This window comes from Diabrotica virgifera, chromosome 2, assembly GCF_917563875.1.
Source record: "Diabrotica virgifera virgifera chromosome 2, PGI_DIABVI_V3a".
Taxonomy (NCBI): domain Eukaryota; kingdom Metazoa; phylum Arthropoda; class Insecta; order Coleoptera; family Chrysomelidae; genus Diabrotica; species Diabrotica virgifera.
This window is the reverse complement of record NC_065444.1, coordinates 145,602,180-145,615,265: the sequence shown is the minus strand read 5'-3', so window position 1 is coordinate 145,615,265 and position 13,086 is coordinate 145,602,180. Positions and strand designations below refer to the sequence as shown.

Sequence of the window (13,086 nt, the reverse complement as noted above, 5' to 3'; positions counted from 1 at the left end):
AGACCCAGTCTCATCCATTATGATGAATCGACTCACAAAATCTACTTTATCCTTTCGAAAACGCCCTAAATATTGCTGAGAAAGTCGCATTCGAATGTGTTTGTGGTCCGTTGGCAGCAAATGCAGCACCCATTGTGACCTCAGCTTTTTGAAACCCAATACTTCGGCCAAGATATTGCTTACGCTGCTCAATGAGATGCCTAGGGATTTCACTAAATCATTTTCAGTTACTCGTCAACTTTCCAATACCATATCCTGTGTTTTTTTACGATTGCTGGTGGTCTTGCTGGTTTTGGAGGTCTTTGACGTGGATCGTCTTCAAGGCTTGAACGACCACGTTTAAATTGAGCAACTCACTTTCTACAGTAATAATTGAAGGCGAAGAGTCCTTATACCCTCTTAATATTCGTTCATAAATTTCCTTTGCCTTTAAACCTTCCAAAAATAAAAATTCAATCAATGCACGACACTTGATTATTTCCATTGTAAAAAATACTGTGACACATCGATACTAAAAGGCTTCTAAAAAATAATGAATTGACAGATTGAAATAAAACTTCACATACGTTCATACGAAGAGTGTACCAACATATAACAAAAAAAAATTAGGCTAGTAGCAACGCCCTTTCTTATCGAACCGCAAGACTTATTGAACAACCTAGTAGATGTCCATATTGCTCAAAAAATTTGGTGTCGGCCTGGAGGGAGATGTGTCACGAGAAAAATCTTATTTCTCTGGACTAGTTAGTAATGGTAACAAAGCAGTTGGAACTATAAAAAATAATATAATGTCAAATGTTTAAGCAAGTTTAGTTTTAAAGTCATAGCCAACTCGCGAACTCATCGATTTGGGCGTGATGTCGATGATTGTTTTTATGGGAATAGGGGTCGTGTTGTAGCTGATTTCCAAGGTTGTTTAATTCTGTATTCAGTAATATAAACATTAACATCATTATTTATACAGGGTGGCCAAAAAAAAATAATCTTTGAATTAAATTAATTGCTGCAAAAAGAAGAATATATGTAATTTATTTAACTCAAAATACATTTTACTGCTGTCAAGAAAGAGGAAAAAAAATGTTTATTGGAGAAATAAACATTGCTTTTCGCTTAAATTAAATTTCAAACTGCCAAGAGGCGGGTGGGTGGCTGTTTGACATTTAATTTAAGCGAAAAGCAATATTCATTTATGAAATAAACATTTTTTTTATATTTTCTGGCATCGGTAACATGTAGTTTGAGTTAAATAAATTACATACATTCTTCTTGTGTCAATTAATTTAATTCAATAATTATTTTTTTGGCCACACTGTATAAATAATGATATTAATATTTATATTACTGAATAGAGAATTGAACGCACTTTCAAATGAGCTACCACACGACCCCTATTCCCATTTAAAAAAATCATCGATGACGTCACTATTATGGGATATACGTCAAAAAATCATAATTTAAAAATAAAAATCGACCTGTCGGAGCTTTAACCCTGAAAATAATTAAGTCATGAGATAATAGACCGTTTCAGTCGCACTGTATATCTCATCCAATATTAATAAATTAAGGATCAGTCTATATTAATATGTATTTATTTTCTAAAAATTATTTTTTATTGAATATTTGCACGGCCAACCTAATATAATTTCAGGTAATTTTTGTTGCAATTAATGTTTGGCTTAAAGGATCACAAATAACTCACAAATTGGCAAAAGAAGTAGAAAAACGCATAGAAAACGCTTAAGAAATAAAAAATTACGACAACATATCATTTCATTACAATACTATACAGGCTGTTCCATTTAAGAAAACTCAGAAAATACTCATTCCTAGTTTCGATCAACCCTGTAAACTAAAATTAAACATTTCGCTATATTAATAATTTTTAACAATAGTGGACCATAATATTAAAAATCATCTGAACAAAAAAAGAGTTTTTGATATAATATCACTACCATTCTACATGGTGTGAATGTTGCTACGAAATTAATAAAAAAACTTATTAAAACGTCTTTAAAACTACCCCGTATATTATTACAAAATCTCATATTTTAAGAAAGAAGACATCAAGGAGAATTCAAAAATGTAAAAATATACAGGGTGTCCCATTAAAAAAACGAAATTATAAGCAACTTTCAGTATAACCGACAGTATCAAATAGATGAAAATATTTTCATTAAACAATTGAGTGGTCGTTTGCCAAAAGCTGATGTCCATTTTTGCTACTTTTCAGGAGAGCAAATTCAAATTTCTACGACGTCCATAAAATCACAGTTTTACAAAATGTCATATTTGGTTTTGATTTTAATTTTCTCTCAGCTATCCATATGAGTTTACATATTATAACCTAGCTACAAATTTCATAAAAATTTTCTGTGAATTTTGCAAAATGCCAAAGATTTACGGATCTAAGTGCACATATCAGCTTTTGGCAAACGTTTTTTAAATAAACTACTGGCAACATTATAATAAAATTTGATGGGTTTTAAGAGGTAGTTATTGCGCATTTTTTGACATACAACTAACAATTTTCTATTCGCCATTGGCGCGCATACGGGTAATGGTCTAAATTTTTTTAAAGAAAAAAATAGTACGCCACTGAGATATTTCAAATTAAAAATTATTTTTGAATTCCTCGTTTAATTTGTGATAAAAAAACCTCTCTTGTCTTATTTTCATATGGTGCACCGTTTTTATATAAAAAAATAAATATCTTACCGCGTATTTTTCATTTTTATTTAATACATTAACAATAATAAAATTAAAAAGATTTAAACTAATCTCAAAGCTACAACAAATGTTCAAAATAACCTCTTTCAGAGATGACAGTAGAATTTTATATTCATTATTGGCGCGCGTACGGATAATGGTCTGAATGTTTTTAATGAAAATAATAGTACGCCATTGAGATATTCCAAATTAAAAATCATTTTTGAATTTCTCGTTCAATTTACGATAAAAAATCTATCTTCTCTTTTTTTTTTCATATGATGCACCGTTTTTATTCGAAAAAAAAGAAAACATCTTAACGCTTATAAAGTATGTATTTGAAATAAGTTTCTATGCATAGGGAAACTACCTCGAACACTTTGTAAGCGTTAAGATGTATTTTTTTTTGTTTAGAAACGGCGCCATATAAATGAAAAAAGGTAAGATATATTTTTTGTCACAAATTATACGAACAATTAAAAAAATGATTTTTAATTTGACATAACTCAGTGGCGTACTATTTTGTTCTTAAAAAGAAATTCAGACCATTACCCATGCGCGCGCCAATGATGAAAATAAAGTTATTCTGTCACCAGTGAAGGAGGTCATTTTGAGCAAATGTTGTAGCTTTGCGCCTAGTTGAAATCTTATTAGTGTTATTTTCTGTTATTTTTCTAGTTTAGTATTATTGTATTAGATAGTTTCTGGTAATGAGATGTTTATTATTCTGCATAAAAACGGTGCATCATATGAAAATATGGCAAGAGAGGTTTTTTATCATGAATTAACCGTGGAATTCAAAAATAATTTTTATTTTGGAATCTCTCAGCGACGTACTATTTTTTTTCTTTAAAAAAACAGACCATTGCCCGTATGCGCGCCAATGATGAATACAAAATTCTTATTTGTATGTCAAAAAATGCGCAATAACTACTTCGTAAAATTTCATAGCTCAACCGGTGTAAGAGTAATAAATAAATTGACAGCTTGAAAAAAAATTTCAACACCCCGTATCTCTGAAACGAAGCATTTGCGGACATATGTTTATAGAGCAAACTGTACTTAATTTTTTATGTACAATTGCCCCTTACAGTTTGTTATACTTATTTAGAAACACCCTGGATATTATAATGTAAGCCTAAATAAAAAATATTGCCAACATAATATAGTTAAACATTTTTAATACAAAATCTTTATACAAAATAAAAAAAATTACTGCTCATAAAGAAACAAGATAAGTTCAAGAAATATAGAAAATAACGTCTGCCAAAATATGATAAATCCATTTCAAGTGTACATATCAGCTTATGGCAGACATTGATTTGGTCATGTGGAGATATCCAGATTTAAACATGGAGGGTAAACTACATTTCACAGTATATAGTCGGAAATGAAGCTGAAAAAATGGTAAAACCTCGCAATTTTTTCGTCCAGCGTCGATTTGTACAAAAATTTTTGATTAGGCTCATTTCACCCTCTAGTTCATTTTCTATATTGAGCCGTTATACGCTTTTGGTTTTTTAGGGGTGAAAAATACCCCTAAAAAAACTACTTGTAAAAAATTATAAAATAACATTTTAAACTTTAATATTGTCAACATTTGGTTCTTATTAGTTACATAATGAGTTTTATTCTTTAAGATATACTATCATAATATTTCAACCCTTAAAACCACCCTTGTTGGAGCTATATATAAAAAATTACTTATCCTAAAAGAATAATTTCGGCTTGCATCGATTTACATAAAAATTTGGGATTAGGATAATCTCACCCTGTACTTCATATTCTATAACATGCTCAAGGGCGTCGATTATTTTTAGGGGCGTAAACTACTCCTTATTGTCAAAAATTATATAAAAATATTGTAAACTTTAATATGGGTAAAATTTGGTTTTGATTGGCTAAAAATAATGATTGTTTTATGCTTTAGGATATAATATCATAATATTTCAACCCTTAAAAACCACCCTTGAGAACGTTACAATTTTTATAAGTAGATAATTTTTAATAGATCTATACAGAAAAAAAAGTAGAATTAAAGAATTACAAAAACATTTATTTACACAAAAATACAAATTTACAAATATGTAGAAGTACAAATACAAATAGTTTTTAAGTCATCTTCCAGTATACGAACCAGTTCTGTGATATACATATACATGCATTGAAAATGTTCCATAAGTGGAATATTAAAATATTTCGAAAAAAAAAATTGTTTTATAAACATAGCTCCTTCATTTTTCGCAAAAAAAAGTTTTTTCAAAATGATGTAGGATTTTTGAAGAGCTATAAGACTGTGTAAATTAAATTCCGTTAGATCCCTTAGTTTTTAATTGGAGTGGGTTTAAAGGGCTCGAATAAGGGGGTGTTTGCTCGTAAATAGAGCTTTTAAACAGCTATATCTCGCTAATTATTCACTTTAGTGAAAATCTATGCAAAATATAATTATAATTATTAAAAAAGCTACAATTTAGTTGTCTATCATTTTTTTCATATCTCCAGTATTTTCGGAGATATTTTGAAGTAAAAGGTGAAAAATACAAAATTGCAAAAAATAAATTTTTCTTTAAACTCCAATTTTTTCAAAATTAGGCCTTTTAAATAGGTCAAACTTTTTGGGTGTATTGACAATACAAATATACAAGGAATTACAGAAAGGTGAAGACCAATTTTCAATTAGGAAGGTAGTTAGGGGGTTATTTTCACTGATTTTTTCGTAGAGAAAAGCAGGTACCGACCTTTTTTTTTATCATAAGTCGCTCTATTTTCATGCTAGAATTTTTTTATTATTATTCTTTGAAAGGATTAATTGTATACTTCAAAAAAATATATTTAAGTTTTCCTTGAAAATGCAAAGTTTTCCCGTTATTTGGCTTTGAATATTTCAAATTATGCATTTGACGAGAAAAGCTAACCTTTAACATGCCGTATCTCGGTTTGCATGGGTCTTAAAGATATTATAGAAAAAGAATTTAGTTTATGTTACTAAAAGATACAATTTTGTTATTTGCAGTTTTTTTATTAAATGCGTATTTTTCGAGGTATTCTCAAAAAAACCCTCTAAAAAAGTCGAATTTTTCGACGAAAAACTGTTACTTTTAAGCGCGAATAACTCAAAAAATATTAGTTTTAAGAAGAAAATCTAAAACACATTTTTTTCTTAGAATCACTTTTTACATCGATTTGCATAAAATGTAATAAAAAATTCCCACCCCCGAGATGGGGTGGCAACCATAGCGTACAGCGGCATGATATAGAAAATGATCCTTGGACTATTCCCTACCTTCTGTGAAAATTTCAAGTAAATCCATGCTTTACGAAAAAATTTCGAGCCAAAATGCTTCATTTTCTCGACTAATACTGGACATGGACAATGGACATATTTATCTACTTTGGGCAGATGGAGCATATAATCACACACTATCAACTGGCATAAAAAAATCCAAATCACAAAAAGTGGATATATCAGCTTTTGGCAAACGGCCATAGAATTTATTCACTCTTCAAGACTCATTCATTCCAATTTTCTTGATTCAGTTATCATTAGTGTTCGAGATATTTCTAATTGGCCGTTTATCTGCCCCACCCTGTATGCATTAATGTCAACACACGCAACGTAATATCAAAGATAGTACCTAATTGTTATATTTTACAGATGGAATCTCATTATGTACTCCGAAATCCAATTACAAGCGAGAGTATTAAAGAAGTGATATTAAATTTAACTAAAAACCATTTAAATAGATCCTTCAGTTCATCGGCTACTTTAATACCGCCTTCTCAGCCAAAGGTACAAGTTAAGACGGAAGTGGTCGTGGCTGAACTATATACTGATACATTCCTACCAACTATATTAGAGAAAGATAAGGTGAGTTGTTTACGTATCTACTTTATTTCGATATTTGGAGAAAATATAGGTATATATAAATCAATGTGTTAGAGGGAGAAGTACCTTTGTTACGTGTGTAAGAGTGAGAACGATATATATGTTAACGTCACATTACGTAGAAGGAATCCACATTGGGGGCTATGCTGTATCATTTACGTAAACTGATTACGTACGGTAAACTCGAATTACAGGCTGTAATCTTCAATAACACATGTATGTAAAATCGGTATGCTGTATCAATGATATCCAAGGGGTTGTCTACCTTCGTATGTAATTTCTTTTAGCTAAACGCACGCGTAAACGTAATTTTAAACTTTTCTAAACAAAAATTACTTGCCGTTTAGTTTGGTTATGTGCAAATGTTTATTATGATATTAATAAATATTATTTTTATTTGTGAAACCAAGTTGTTTGTGTGATAGACTTGTATTTGATTTTTAGTTTAATTGGTAATTGGTTTAGTGTTTCATTTTTAAGTGATTTTTTAGTTGTTTAGTACTTCAATATATTATATCATAAAATGAATTCTTGTTTTTGTTCTAAGTAGCTTTCACTATTTCCTACTAACACTACATCATCAGGATACAGTAAGTACCAGGGAATGTAAAGTTGTGTTCAAACGAGGCGCCGACCCTCGCTCCCTGGTATCCCTCGTACCATATCATGGATCGCCAGATGCATTATGTTAAATGCGATCGTTCACGAAAATGAAGAGTAGTAGGATACTCTGTTCTAGGCGAGGATACCATCCTTTGGTCTCCTTAAGTTGTGCTCATGGCGAGGCGCCGATCATCGCTCCCTGGTATCCCTCGTACTGCTCGTACCATATTATCGATCGCCAGATGCATTATTTTAAATGCGCGCGCGTTCACCAAAATTAAGAGTAGGATACTAAGCGATACCATCCTTTGGTCTCCGTAGTAAACAAACCCTTAGTGAACGCACCCTTACCCTGCTAGGCCTGGATCCCACGTACCAAAAAAAAAGTTGATTAATAACAAGCTGAAAATTTGTTGATAGGGCTGGGCTTTTCATCGATTGCCATTTGTTTCGAGCTTCTGTCATATGTTGTATAATATTAATATACACGGATTATACAACATATGACAAAAGCTCGAAACAAATGACTGTGAATGAAAAGCCCTATAGCTTAACGGTGTCTAGTCGGACAAACTTTGATGTACGCAAACACTGGAAGTTTTAATTGTGGAACAGTTTAAAAATTTGGAACGTAGATTACTAAAACTCCCGTGTATTTTGTCGGACAGAACATCCAATTGATTTGTTACCCTTTCATTAAACTCTCATGCAAAAATCAGACTAATATTACTAACCAACATGATTCCTGTCATTTGACATGTTCTTCTTGTTCCACTCGTTAAAATGCCCAGTTGGTGATAAACACCAGTCTGATTTTTGCATGAGAGTTTAATGAAATGGAAACAAATCAATTGGAAGTTCTGTCCGACAAAATACATGGAACATTTTCAAAGTCTGACGTTCCAAATTTTTAAACTGTTCCACAATTAATACTTCCCCTGTTCCCATACATCAAAGTTTGTCTGACTAGACACTGTTAATCTATTAACAAATAATTTTCAGCTTGCTATTAATCAACTTTTTTTGGTACGCATGATCCAGGTCTATGCAGTTCCCTTCTTTACTGATCCAAAACTAATGAGTATAAATAAGAACTGAGTACTTACTGTGCCTCTCCCATATTTTCATGATGTGTCTAAGTAGTTTTATGACTCTGTAGTTTGTTCATTATTGTATTTTTGTTTTGTTTTAATAAACGGGTACAAATATACTGCTTCTCCATTCGTTTAGCATTTGTCCAACTTCCATAATTATTGTTGTTCTGAAGCTATTTTCTTGTGGCATTTTTACAATTTTAACTATTTAGATTGGGAAATAAAAATCGAAACGTTAATAAAAATCATTTTTTAATAATATTGTGGCTTATTTCCCAATCTAAATAGTTAAAATTCCATAATTATATTAAATAAACGTGTTAGCCAACTTATTCCTGCCTCTCCTAATGGCTTCCACACTTTCCCAGGAATATCCTCTGATTCCTTTTTCTTCCTTTATTTTTTGAAGTGCTTGAACCACTTCCTCATGGTTAGTGCGAGTTGACAGTAAAATCAAGTAGGAAGTATATATCAGCACGTCTCGCAACAAGGATGGAAAACATACAGTATGTTTAAGATATGCTATGTGAAGACAGACACATGTCTCTGACTCATTAGCTATCATGAGTACAGTATAGCCAAGTTAGAATAGGTCTGTGTTAACCTTTCCTTGTTTGAAAAACTCTAAACATTGATTGTTTGAAACATTCCGCATTCCTTTCCTCAGGTAGCTGTAGCTTCCTCCTTGGATGTGTTAGTTGTTGCTCTGGAATCGTCAGGGTCTTCTAACATTATTGTCACAAATTGGTTGCATTGCTCCTGTAGTGATCTTTTCCCAAGCTAACATACACCTCTAGTAGGTATAGATAGATATATAGCATACAGAAATGTAGATAAACTGATAATGTTTATAGATTTGTAAACAAAACATCTTCACTAAATGAGTGAAGTAGCTGAATTCTTAGTCTGTTATCTGTATTTTGAGGTTGCAGTCATTAAGTTAAGGGCAGGATAAAAAAAAACTCTGTTGACACATTAACGGACACACTTCACATGTAGCCACATCTTCTTATGGAGTAAGTGACTTCATATGCAGTTGTGTCAGTGAATGTATTAATATCAAGCTTTCGCAAAATTTATTTGTTTCATCAAGTCTAAAATAAATTAATAATTATTTTTTCAGTAAATACAATGAAATTAAGACGAAAAAGCATTGTATAAAAGAAGCATAAAAACTTACAACATGAGCTTAGTCCATTAAATTTTAAACATTATCACTAAACATAAAAAATATAAGATTGTTAATCTATTAGTAATTACAATGTTTTATTTAATTTTATATCACAGTAATAGTTTTTGGCACTGAAATATCTCATAAAAAAGGATTACTGGTTGTCTCGTAATCCATCTCGCAACTGAAGTCACTCTAGATTTAAATTATGTCTTTCTGCCACAGCATTTAAGTTCATAAATAACAGATTTACAAAATTCATCTTTTCAAAATATCAACATTAAACTTAAAAACAAAGCAGAAAGTTAAGTTAACATGAATTAACTGACAGTCAGGACATGACAGAACCCTAAATAACATGATACGTAATTTTTTTGATACATCATACCACTTTACACACTTATGTTTTGACGACTGTAATCTGATGTACGTAATTCTGAACTTTACACATGTATGTAATCACTTTACGTAAACGATACAGCATAGCCCCCATTGTCGACTTTCATAGTTCAATTATTACCCGCTAGTCGGCGCCATGAACAGCTTATGAACACAATTAAAATAAGAAAAATGTCGTATCTGAGCCACAGACTTCGAAATGATAAATACTCCCTGCTACACGTCATCGTGCAATGAAGAGTAGAGGGAAAAAGCTGAAATCTTGGCTGAGAAATATCAGAGATTGAACTAACCTCAGCGGTGAACAGATATTTCACGTTACGAAAGATAGGGAAGCATTTAAAGAAGTGATCGCCAACCTTCGTTAGAAGACGGCACCATAAGAAGAAGAATTCGACGCCAGTAATTCGCCATTTTTTCCCACCACCACTAATTCGCCTGTTTTAAAATCCAAATTAATTTAAGTGACATAATATGCAACATTTGAAAATTGACATAAAACGTGACATTTGACATAAAATGTGGCCTTTATTTGACAGTTGACAGAATGAGGGACATTTTTACGTAACGCGTGTCATTCAAGTTTTTAGTAATGTCATGAATGAGTAGGTACAGACAAAGTTGCAGAGTTCCAAGGGAAACTTATTGAGTTGAGTAAAGATATTAAAGTATCAGGATATAATAAAAATTCAATTTCTAAGTTTCAAAATCTCATAAAAAGCAATGTATTAATCACTAGAATACCTGTAGTGTTAAGAAAGCAGCCATATGTGAACGAATTATTCGAACATTGAAGATATACAGGGCCAATATTTATGACTGTGTTGTCCCAGGCATGTGTGCATATCTGACTACAGTGGAAAGGTGCATCAATAATCATTATGAAGGAAACAGACATGAAATAGGGCAAAATAAAAGAAGTAGCCTTCTTCCTACTAAATGGAGAAGAATGTGTAGCAAACCCATCAGCAGAATGCAGTAGGCTTTGGGTTTGCGTCCTTACTACTGTATTTCTTGTCATTCGGCTTATGTGGTCATTCCAATATATTCTGCTGTTTCTTACCCACTTATTAATGTTGCCCACCTTGCATCTCCGTCGTATATCTGTACTTCTAGCTCTGTCCCATAGAGTCTTAGCATCAATTTTTCGGAGGGTTTTCATCTCCGCTGTTTCGAGCAATATTTTTTTTTCTGTGTCTGCCGCGTATGTCATTATTGGTCTGATGACTATTTTGTAAATTCTGCTTTTCATTTCTTTTCCGATATTTTTATTTCTCCATATTGTGTCATTCAGGCAATCTGCGGCTCTGTTTGCTCTGTTCACTTGCTCTTCCACTTCTGTTTCGAGCCTTCCGTAGCTAGATAGTGTGATGCCTAGATCAACAATAGCGGATAGGAAAATGTGAAACACAGGTCTCAATCATACTCAATACATTGCAACACGCAAATACAATTTACAACCTATACATTAAAAAGTCAGAATTTACCAACACTCCCAAACAGAGAATCGCAAGACACATATATTGCATAAACACACAGAATAATCGGAATTAGATGCATCGTAGGGCATAAAGCATCCACCCTCATATCTTTTCAGGCAAAGCTTGGCTGTTTGCCATACCGCGCCATAGAAAGTACGTCAAACCTCAATTTTTGATTTGTTGATACAACATAACCTCAACAACAACTGGCGGTTATACATTTTCTTTTCTTTATAGCCTCTTTTGAAAACTATTTCAGGAGTGGAAATTGAAACGTCAAATCTTTTAGGTAAAAACGTAATTATTACAATCAACTAATACCATATAAACATAATATTTAACTTAGATATGCCACAAGAAAACAGTTTTTTAGAACATTATTCTTTTCTTAGTCTTTTCTACATTTTCTTTCATAAACTTTCAAGGTAGGTTACATTTTAACTCCAACATATTGATGTTTCTTCTTCTTCCTTCTTGTATGTAGGCTTTATAGCATGTTTCTTCTTCAATATTAGCCTCCTAAATTGTTTAGGTTATTGCACCACCTTTTTCTTGGTCTGCCAATACTTATTCGTCCATTTGGTGACTTATCTCGTGCTATTCGTACTATCCTATCCTCTGCCATTCTACTAATGTGTTCGTTCCACTCCTGTTTCCGTTTTGTCACCCATCCATTTATGTCTTCTATATTGCATGATCTTCTTATGTTTTCGCTTCTCTCCATATCCAACAGACTTTTCCCTGATATTCGTCGGAGTATTTTCATCTCTGTTGTTTCTAGTAGTGGTCTCGTTTTAGATGTGTCAGGCCTTGTCTCCGCCGTGTATGTTAATATAGGTCTAATTGCTGTTTTATAGATTCTTGCTTTTGTGTCTTGTCTTAAGTGTTTGTTCTTCCAGATTGTGTCAGTAAGAGATCCCGCCGCTTTACTTGCTTTTAAGCTTTGTTGTACTTCCTCTTCAACATCTCCGTAACTGGTTATATCTATTCCCAGATGTCTAAACCTTGCTTCCTGCTTTATTATTTTCCCATCAATTTTGATTTTACATCGTAGTGGGTATTTAGATGTTGTCATACATTTGGTTTTTTCTGCTGATATTATCATATTGTATTTCTTGGCTGTTGTATTGAAGATGTGTGTTAATCTTTGGAGATCGTCTTCTGTCTCGGCGATTTTTTGCGGCGTCGTCTGCATAACACAATACTTTGATTTCTTTATTCCCCATTCTGTAACCATGACCTTTACGTACTGGTTCTAATATTTCGCCCATTATTATATTAAAGAGCAGTGGGCTTAATGAGTCACCTTGTCAGACTCCACGTTGTACTGGTATAAACTGCGTTAGTTTTCCATTTATCTTTGCCTGTATTCGATTATGGAAGAAGATGTTTTCGATGGTTTGTATAATATTGATTGGTATGTTTCTTCTATACAGTAAATGTAAGACGTCTTCGACTTGGATGCGATCAGGTCTATAAATTCCTTGTATTCAGTTGCAGCAAATGCCTGGCAGCCCCCTGTAAGATGTTGGATTGTTTCTTGGGTTCGGCATCCATATCGGCATTTGTCGTTCTGGACCTGAGGGTCTTTGACGATATGTTTCAGGTAATTTTTAGTTGGTATAACCTGATCCTGAATGACCAATAATAAACCTTCTGTTTCAGGGAACATCTTTCTTAAAGTCAACCAATAGTTCGACGCCGTATTGTCGATATACTCTTGACTGACCTCATTCGGAGGTCGCC

The 13,086-nt window shown here is 32.6% G+C and overlaps 1 protein-coding gene across 5 annotated transcripts in view; it reads left to right on the top strand.

The window, feature by feature from the left end:
- LOC126879652 (thioredoxin domain-containing protein 11) overlaps positions 1-13,086 on the top strand; it is a 216,469-nt gene that overhangs the window by 173,435 nt on the left and 29,948 nt on the right. For 4 of the 5 annotated variants that reach the window (XM_050642844.1, XM_050642841.1, XM_050642842.1 and 1 more), the window contains one exon: positions 6,362-6,574. The exons of the other annotated variant lie outside the window; for it this stretch is intronic. In XM_050642844.1, coding sequence (XP_050498801.1) covers positions 6,362-6,574 — 213 coding nt within the window. The remainder of the gene's footprint in view (positions 1-6,361; positions 6,575-13,086) is intronic. 5 annotated transcript variants of the gene reach the window in all.